This window comes from Odontomachus brunneus, unplaced genomic scaffold, assembly GCF_010583005.1.
Source record: "Odontomachus brunneus isolate Ranch 3 - 2012 unplaced genomic scaffold, Obru_v1 Obru_scaffold_047, whole genome shotgun sequence".
Classification (NCBI taxonomy): Eukaryota; Metazoa; Arthropoda; class Insecta; order Hymenoptera; family Formicidae; genus Odontomachus; species Odontomachus brunneus.
Genome location: NW_022639497.1, coordinates 2,065,679 through 2,075,680, shown reverse-complemented (window position 1 = coordinate 2,075,680; position 10,002 = coordinate 2,065,679). Strand labels below are relative to the sequence as shown.

Sequence of the window (10,002 nt, the reverse complement as noted above, 5' to 3'; positions counted from 1 at the left end):
TATATATCTAACCTTAAGTTTCTAATATTTTTAGGTGATAATGCGGTGGATCTTGGAGCTCAGTGGGTACATGGTGAGACAGGAAATGTGGTTTGTGAGCTTGCTTACAAGTATAATCTCCTGGGTTCATTCTGCACTTTCTTTGACGCCAGCAAACACGAGTTTTTCACCATCAATGGAGAGAGGATACCCAAGGAAGAAAGCGTCGAAGCTCTCACGATTTATTATGACATGATGAAAGGAGCACCTGATGAGCTCAGCATAACAGATGGGTCTTTTGGAGATTATTTCAGAAAGAAGTAAGTAATTTTATTATTCCCTGAGTTGAGATTTTGGATTCTTGTTAAATTTTTGTGGCAAGAATTAACTAGAAAATAAATTCAAACGTAACACGATAAGAGATAGAAGTTAATTGAAAGATTCTAAGAGATATATAGAGAGAAAAATATATACGTTTTAATACTATATATTAATAATATTATATATTATAAGGGCCATGTGATGAGATTATTTTTGTTAGTTTTATCGGAACTGTTCCAAGCACCGGTTCGGCTCTCACGTCAAAATTTATGCAAGAGAATATTTTTCACAAAATCGTCGATATCACTCTCGCGAAACCATGCTTGTAATGTGGGATGTAGGTTCGCTCGAACGACAGTATAAACATCCTTATCGGGCACGATGCATCTGATAAGAGGAGAAAAACATCAACGAAAGAATGTTTAATTGTTCCACATACTTACATATTAATCTCGCGAAAATGAGCAATATTTCATTGGACAATATGCGCGTACACACCTCACGCGATTGTTGCAGCACTCATTCGTCACGTATTCGTACCTCAACAAAGAATATATGTACTTCAAGTACTTCGTATCCAGATTGTTATATACAATCTTCTCGTCTGTTTTCGCAAAATTATTTATCATCTCGATGTATCCTCTAGTTAGTATCGGTATAATATAATTGACCTGAAAAGGGAGGTAATCTTTTACGTTCTTAAGCAGATAGAATTCCTTCATATGATCTTAATTTAATTTAATCGAAGATGAGTCGATTTTCACATACCTGCTTGAAGCAATCGTCTATAAATTCTTCGGCGCGACTATAAACACCTTTTCCTTGTTCTTGCAATATGAGTACGCCGATAGGCGGTTGCTTGGATCGAAATATCTTTGCGATACACTCAGCGATTGCCAAACCGTCTCCGGCAAAAGTCAGCATGACTATGCAACTGTATCTTTGCTTAGTATGCTGATGCGATAAAAGATAATTATTATACGTGTAACGATACCAAAAAACTTTTACTCTTTTACGACAAACTTTCGGAAATACTTAAATTAAAAATTTTGCAACCTTTTGTTGATCATCTTGTGGCGTGTGTCTCATTTCACTTTCTGCCGCTCCAGTCCTACATTCTTCTGTCAATATAGGACTCAGCACTAACGGTGCTCTTGGTATATGCTTTGGTTGAATTACTTCCAATTCTAAAAACAACAAAAAATAATTAGTCTAATCAGATATAATCTTTATAGTCTTAGTCTGATAGTCATCCAGATTTAACTTATAATTTATTCTTTTATGGCATAAGAGAGAATAACCATCATTGTTTACTTAACCATCGATGGCATTTTGCGATACAGCACTGACTAAATTATGCACATAGTCCTTCATCTCATTTATCACATCAAACCGCTCTATTTTTTGCAAAGCACTCAGAATTTTGTCCATTGTTGCCTCTCGAGACTGCACATAAGTCAGAAGCACATAATATGTTGGATCTTGCAGTCCCTTGAAGTCGTAGTCTATACACTGAACACAATGAAATAATATTACAATTATCACATTAGTATCATAATATTAATATATATTCCGTTTAGAATGAAATATGAATATATATATGATTTAGCGTGCATTTGTGCATACTTATCTACAAGCATCGGATATCTTACACGTATCTGCTCCATTGTCAAGCCCATGTGCGCTGCAAACTCCTGCCATCCGTTGTAAATCTTCCCCGTTGCCGTGGAGCTTAGCAGCAAGCATAGCTTCTGCAGCGTAGCCTTGCCAATGTGCTCGAACAAGTACGCCGCATGAATGCGCGACGACTCTCTCTGGATATTTAAGGTGACGGTGTCCAAGTTAGGCGGCCCATCTACTTCGTTCCTGAGTTTTTCCAGCTTTGGATCGATCTTCCTACAATATTACATCCTTTGTCATTTTCGTGCGGTGATATCGTGTGAGAGTGTATCTTAATATGTAGAATTTTTCATCGCTTGAAAGACTAATAATATGAATGACATTAATATGAGAGTTAATAACTGTTGCTTTGTTGTTGATTACCTTTGTGCAAACATCTTGCTGCGGGTTTCATTGAGGTTTGTCACGGGTAATCAAAGCGATCTCGCTCCATTTTTTGCTGAGATTTCTTGTAACAAATTGTTGAACTATGTATTACACAGTCGTCATGTGTTTTTATACACTTCAGGTTACCAAAACTACATCCAAAATATCACTTTAAATTTAGAAGCATGAACTATACTTCCCGAACATGTCGGAATACTTGCCATATGCAAGTGGCAGTCAGTGTCTCCTCCCCACCACTATCTTATCTAAGGTTCATGATGATTCACACTTGATTCTTGCCCGCCCGCTGTTTGAATCGCAGAAGAGTACGCCGAAATTTCTGTTTTTCTTCAACAAAATTTAATAATATAATATATAAAATTTAAAATACATATATATAATATAAAACTTATGAGATATTGTTAGAGTAACTAAGATGAATAGGATTTTAAAGGAGTGAAATATTGATCTAAAGAAGGATGCAGATGTAGGATTCTACTAATAATTAGCAATAATTAAAATTTTGAAATTAAATTTAAGAGACATCTTAAATTTACTATCTTTATGTAAGACTGTTACAGACAGTAAGACTGCTACTATTTTTATGTAAGACATTTTTTATAAATATTCTTGTGTTTCGTATATTAATTACTGACAATATCGCAGATTTTACCAGGTTTGTACGAAAAAGACTTTCGCAAATTACAAACGAATTCCACAATTTTTCTCATGGATGGAAAAGGCAGAATGTTCCATAGAATGCAGCGACTCATTGTCTGACGTTTCCGCCAAACGCTTGGCGGATTACTGGGAGTGCAAGGGCGATAGTGTGCAGAATTGGAAGGAGCGCGGTTACAAAACGCTCTTTGATCTTTTAATGGTACTTTTAGCGAATTATTCGATAATATTAAGTCAAGAATTTAATACTTAACACTTTAATATTAATATTATAGTATTAAATTAATGTCTACCAATATAAATTTCTCCTCTTAATTATTTTTTATTATGATATCCATAGAAAAAGATCCCGAATGAAGAAGATAGCTTGCCAGTGATGGAGAAAATAGAATACCACAAAGTCGTAACAACTATTGATTATAGTTCCGAGGAAAATGTTACAGTGACAACTAGTGATGGTTGCAAGTACATCGCATCGCATGTTATCTTCACCGCGTCTCTAGGTGTTCTAAAGAAGAAACATTCCACGTTATTTATGCCATGCTTGCCCCCGAGAAAGAAACGCGCGATAAGGGTATAGCAAAAGTTTCATTAATGACAGTACAATGAAATAAAATTACGCGTGATATATCTTATACACGGGCATATATTACCGAAATTAATTAATATCGTTCTATCACAGGGATTATCTATCGGAACAGCCGATAAGATTTTCATGGAATTCCCATACAAATGGTGGTCAGAAGATACCATCGCCATCAATCTTATCTGTCTTGAGGAGAATAAGAAGTTGTTCGTGCAAAAATATGGCGAAGTATGTAGATTCAAATGCGATCAGACTAATGTCTTTCGTTTTCACCGTCATATATCGTTGTTGCGTTAATTTCATCAATTCTCTATTTCAGGAATACCAGTGGCTCTGTGACGTGTTCTCGTTTTACACTGTTGATTATCAGCCGCGTGTTTTGTGTGCTTGGATAGTTGGAAAATACGCTAGACATATGGAAACCTTATCGGACTCTGTCGTGTCTGACGGATTGTATCGATTATTGCAAGAATCGATCGGAAAATATTATGACGTCATACAACCGACAAAAATATTGAGGTAATTTTCCCTCAGAGTTAATTATTCTCGAGAGAAAATATTAATACTTTTCTTTGTTTTTTTGTTTCAATTCTTAGGTCCAAATGGTTCACAGATGAACATTTCCAAGGCTCTTATACCTTCCAAAGCATGAACACTGAAGACCTGAATGTAACACCGAAGGATTTGGCTGAACCAATCGTAATAAAAGGAAAGCCCGTTAGTAATGATTATGAAAATAACACAACATTTCTTAAATAATAACGTTTACATAATTTTTTTTCAAAATTTTCTCATTTTTCTCGACTGTCCGATCAAACAAAATTAACTAAGAATATTCTAAAACAAATTCATCATTACAATAATTATAATATCGACGATATTATCGATAACATACGATTTTAATACGAAAATACTGGTTTTTTCCTTCACTTTTATCTTATTCATATATTCTTTTTTTTACGTGACTATTAAATCCTATTTTAAGAAACTCTTGGCGTTGAACAATATATATAATTATTATATTAGGTAATTCTCTTCGCCGGAGAAGCCACACACGATCATTATTATTCCACTGTGCACGGCGCTGTGGAAACTGGTTTCCGCGAAGCAGATCGTTTATTGGATTTTAATCAGAGGTAAGATTACACATAACACAGCAATATTAACAGTGCAAAAACATGATATGACAATATTTGATAGAATGATCGTCAGTATTTATTTTACAAAATTTGGATTTGAATTTAAAAATTTTGTGAAATTAACTATTTAAAAGAGACCTGTTGAGATCTTTCTCTTTATTTCTCTTCTTCCTTTTTTCTCTTTTACCGTGTGCAAGAATGCCATTTTCTGTTATGCGTTTCTGTAAGCGCTTTACACTTTTGACTTGAAATTAAGTGGAGAATGGATTGAAGTATTGAACTTCTAATTTACAAAAGACATAACGTGTTGTAAATTAATTTTTTTTTTTAAATATTGTATAACCGTGTGTTATATTATGCTTGTTAGTATATCTCTATCATAGATATTTAATTTTGCATGAAGCTCACATGTAAAGTGAAAGGTTTCTCTTTGCATTGTTGTTGTTTTCAAATTTTTTTGTATCTGGTATCAAATCATATCTTGCAGATATGATTTTGCAATTATATTTGTATTGATTGTGCATGCTCTTTCTCAGGCGAGTAAACTCACATCTCTAACTACACATCCCGCTTAATGAACGGATTATGGTAAACTATAAAATATGCTTGCAACTTACGATATCTACAACAGGTATCTTAAAAGCATGGACGACCATCGGATTTATTTGTAAGATGATAAAAAAATCTTTATAGAGAAGGAAATTTACTTAAAAAATTATAATATATAATTGTACAAATATATAACGCATATAATTAAAAATAACTTCTTGTTATATAAAAACAAAAAAGATGATACTAGTACTTGTGATTATTCATCAATATTATAGCGAGAATATATAACAAAATAAACAATGTAGATGATAGTTAAATATGTTGTGTATAGTAGAATGTTTATTATTGTTAACCCTTTGCAGGCGTATTATCTTCAAATGAACAATACAGTACATCAATGAGAAATTTCTCTGCAATCTGTAAACATCATTTTATCTTAAAAAAAGATGGTGTGTCTGTAAAGATACATTTCTTCAGTTTTACCAAGGAAACGATGTCTTCACTTTAACCTTGGATTTTTACGAGCAATTCGTCGATATATATATATATATATATATAAAAGACTGGAGAAAACTGTAGGCTCTGTACAACGTGCGGATACATTTTAGATTCAACAATATGTGATCCTCTCGATCGAAGAAATTATCTTTTGTAACGTATTATCCTTATTTCTTGACACATGCAAATTGTACCAAACAGTGGATTTATTTCTATTATTTTATCTTTTACATTTGTGTCTTGTCAATTTCATTCAGAACAGCTCATTTTCATATCTTGAACTATCGTTACCGTATCACAAGATTATTATTACTATACCATATCATATCAAGATTATTATAGATACTATTATCACAATTGTTATTGTTATCTTCATCAAATACATTATTTGCAGAATTCAAATCAGATTCGTCGTCAATACTTTCAATAATATTATGCTACTCTTTTATGTTTTCTTTTGTATTAAAAACATTTTTGCATAAAGTTTGTAAGGTTCAATAATAATGGTAAAAACGATAATAAAAGGTAAAAATATGAAATTAACGATAAAGGTGGGTAATTTTCGAAGAATTGTAAATATTTGGATTTCCACACAAGCAAAGAGGCTTTGCTACACATATGTTCAAAACAAGACAAATATAATCGACTACATTGCGATATTGAGATCACTTTGGAATAAGAAAGGAATGTAAATGATACCTCAATGTATCGATGATTTGCGACTTGTTAATTCGTTTTGTCGACGGTTAATTCGTTTTGTCGACGTTCGAGACAGTCAGTCTCCAGGGACCGACACTAAACTTTCCATTTAGCCGGCGTCGGTTCCGGCTAGGGACCGACTCTGTATGGCCAAACTCTGTATTTGCTGAGCGCTCTCCGCCGGCTGAACGGAAAGTATATCAACATCGGCTTCATCTCGAACGTGTTAAACAAAATAAACATGTGACCTTAATTGAAATTCGACTTATATAACTAGAACAGTTAAGATTCACATGTCGTAGGACATGTAACTGCACAGTTTTACAGATAAATATGAATTAATTACATATTAATTACTAATCACATGGAAAGAATATCGTCTAATATTTCATAAATTAATTAATTGATATAGAAAGCGCGGTTGCTTAGATCTACTGGTTCAAAACATAAACAAGAAGATGCGTTTAAACGACGAAACGATGGATGAGCCGATGGAAACATATGATGAGAGGACGAAAATCGTGATAGTAGGCGCAGGAATTGCGGGGATCGCAGCAGCTGCAACACTACAGAAAGCAGGATACGATTTTATCATTTTTGAAGGTATATTTGTAAAATATTTATCAAGAATTTATTAAATCGTCATCGTTCTGTAACATTGCTCCTATCATTTATCTATATTTACATAATAATGTGAAGCTTTTGTGTTGTCTATGTGAAGCTGTTTAAATCGGTTTTAAATTTTAACAGTAGACACAGTATATCCTTTTCCATAGTTCTATTCAGCTAATAACTGTCTATTCCATAGTTCTATTCATATCTCCTCTTACATAATTCTATTCAGCTAATAACTGTCAAATAAAATTTATCGAATTATCTTCGTGTATTTCGCAGCTCAAGATAGAATCGGAGGCAGAATTCACTCTGTTCCGTTGAAGAACGGCTGGATAGAATTCGGGGCGCAATACTTACACGGTGATAAAGGCAACCTGGCAGATTATTGCTACGAAAAGAATTTATTGTCAGACTTTCATGGCACAGACGGCGAAGGATTATATTTACGTGATAATGGATGCGCAATTTCGGCGGGTACAATCTTGGCGTGCGAAGTCAACGATAACATATATGATACTCTACATAGCGGCGAACAATTTTACCAAGCCAAAGATGCCAATGATTATATATCGAAGGGTGAGAGTGTCGGCTCCTACCTAAGAAAAAATTTCGACCAGTATTTATTCGAATGCAACGATCCTCCACAAATCAGAAAGATGAAAGAGGAAATCTTCGATTTTAAAATGCGATATCTCCAAGTGGACAACAGCTGCGATTCCATGTACGATTTGTCTGTGAAGATGTGGGGAAAGTATGAGGTAAGCTTAATGAATCATTAATAATGAACGAAATATTAAGCATAATTAATATAAATAAAAATTAATTATAAAAGCAACATTAGTAATGATGATAATAACGATCCTCCATAGACCTCCGGAAGTGACAGATATCAGATGTTCAAAGAAGGTTACATATCAATATTGAATAATCTGATGGAGGATATAAGCTCGGAAAAGTTGCGATTGAACTGCCCTGTGAAATCTATTCGCTGGCGTGATTCCATCGAGTCTCGGAGCGATTCAGCGATCCTCTTAGAAACCTGCCAAGGGAAGCGAATTTTGGCTGACGCCGTCATTGTCACCTGCTCGCTTGGTGTTCTGAAACATGTCCACGAGGAGATGTTTGATCCACCGTTACCGCGCTCTCTGAGTCGTGCCATCGAAAATCTCGGTTTCGGGGTAGTTAATAAAATCATCCTGCGCTACGATGCACCTTGGTGGTATCCTACCGTGACTGGTTTCCAAATATTACCAAACCACGATCGACCTGAGTTCGAACCATTGCCAAAGTGGACCACGTATATCACAGGATTCGACGTTCTACATAGTCATAAAAATATATTAGTAGGGTGGATCTCAGGGGAAGGAGCACGTGCCATTGAGCAAATCCCCGAAGAGACAGTCAAATCAATCGTCACGACGTTGTTGTCGCGATATATGAATCGTCCAATTCCTTTACCAGCAGATTGTTTCACGAGTAAATGGTTTACTAATGAGTACATTAGAGGAGGTTATTGTAACATCACGACAAGCTGTGAAACCGCAGGTGTCTCAACGACTACGTTGTCCGAGCCGGTCTGGGCGAAAGTAAAGACCGATCCTTTAGATCAGGTAAGATTACTGCATAACTCCAAAAAACTGAATTTTTGTATTTTATCCTAGAGTTTCACAGTCGCGCGTTCAAAGCATTCTGAATTATCAATATTCTATGACTGCGGGTGTTTTAAGCTCTCGTTATAATTTCGCTATAAAGTCAAAATAAAGCAACATTATAAACAAAAATCAATTTTCTATGACATATTGAAATATTTGCTTTCTTCTATTTGTAAATGTAACAGATTCCGGTCCTACTGTTAGCCGGCGAGGCCACGCACGATCATTACTTCTCGACAGTACACGGAGCTTATGAGACTGGAATTAACCAAGCCAACCTATGTGTGCTATTCCACAAAGATTCCATGTAAATATGCTAACGCAATACAAGTTTGTTAATATATGTTTGTAAAACGGGATATCTTCTATTTATTGCGAAGTCGCTTGAAAACAAGAAATTTCCTGTACTATCACTGAAATTCACTACTATCACGATTTTTTATTACTAATTGTAATTCACTTTCGACTCATGTCGATATTGCGTATTGTTAATTTAGTTATTAAGCGACTTCAATTTTTTCATTTTTACTTCTGCATTGTTTATTGATTTTCATTTTCTACTTCGAGAACATGTCATTTCTATTATTTCTATTAATAAGTAATACCGAATTAGTCTATCTTTTTCCTACTATTTAGCATCTTCTTATCTTGTCGATTTTTGCGAAGTAGACTGATTTATCTGCTTGAATCAACTACATCAGAATCGCAAATTCCCTACTGAGCTGTCAGCTACCAATCGGAGATCAGCAGTATACGTTTTTGACGCTTATCCCTGGCGAATATCTCGTCGCATATTTCAATCTTTTCTTTTTCTCATTCATTCAAACATGAGTATTGCAGAAGAGAGGCGGCGTTTAATGAACCTAATTCATCAACGTGACTTTAGTGTTGAAACAACGTTAACTAGCTAATAATCGACGTTTATAATCGAAGTGATTGAATAATTAAATAATTGTGCACGAGTACTTAATAATATCAAAATGAATCAATCGTGAAATATATTACAAAATACATTATCGACATTGTAGTGTTCATAAAGTTATAATAGCATTTACTTTAATTAATGAAACATTTTTATTGCTCGAGACCTTTAATATTATTATGTGTTACAAAACCAATTAACAATTATCTGTTTTGCCAACTACAAATCATTGAAATTAGTAGTTAGTACGTAATTATCAGTCTCAATAGAAGTGTGGAAAAAACTGTAATAATATAATTACATCTTATTGTCAAC

General features: G+C 34.3%; 2 protein-coding genes across 3 annotated transcripts in view; one reads left to right on the top strand and one right to left on the bottom strand.

The window, feature by feature from the left end:
* Window positions 1-10,002, top strand: part of LOC116844858 — a 29,972-nt gene that overhangs the window by 17,007 nt on the left and 2,963 nt on the right. For both annotated transcript variants that reach the window (XM_032816943.1, XM_032816944.1), the window contains exons 3-13: window positions 35-299; window positions 3,013-3,226; window positions 3,365-3,598; window positions 3,707-3,838; window positions 3,930-4,129; window positions 4,207-4,327; window positions 4,637-4,746; window positions 6,911-7,101; window positions 7,393-7,871; window positions 7,983-8,723; window positions 8,951-9,072. In XM_032816943.1, the coding sequence (XP_032672834.1) occupies window positions 35-299; window positions 3,013-3,226; window positions 3,365-3,598; window positions 3,707-3,838; window positions 3,930-4,129; window positions 4,207-4,327; window positions 4,637-4,746; window positions 6,911-7,101; window positions 7,393-7,871; window positions 7,983-8,723; window positions 8,951-9,072 (2,809 nt within the window). The remainder of the gene's footprint in view (window positions 1-34; window positions 300-3,012; window positions 3,227-3,364; window positions 3,599-3,706; window positions 3,839-3,929; window positions 4,130-4,206; window positions 4,328-4,636; window positions 4,747-6,910; window positions 7,102-7,392; window positions 7,872-7,982; window positions 8,724-8,950; window positions 9,073-10,002) is intronic.
* LOC116844863 lies at window positions 17-2,576 on the bottom strand. Its single transcript, XM_032816952.1, has 7 exons — window positions 2,344-2,576; window positions 1,953-2,196; window positions 1,620-1,812; window positions 1,357-1,487; window positions 1,069-1,254; window positions 799-971; window positions 17-687 (listed from the first exon to the last, which is right to left on the bottom strand). Exons 1-7 carry the CDS (start codon window positions 2,355-2,357, stop codon window positions 561-563), a joined length of 1,068 nt encoding a protein of 355 aa, XP_032672843.1. The 5' UTR covers window positions 2,358-2,576; the 3' UTR covers window positions 17-560.

Coding starts and splice junctions, on each gene's coding strand:
- LOC116844863 (XM_032816952.1), bottom strand. Junction 1,488..1,619: donor ATCGCAAAATGCCATCGATG/GTTAAGTAAACA, acceptor TGTTGTTTTTAG/AATTGGAAGTAATTCAACCA. Junction 972..1,068: donor TAGACGATTGCTTCAAGCAG/GTATGTGAAAAT, acceptor CTCCCTTTTCAG/GTCAATTATATTATACCGAT.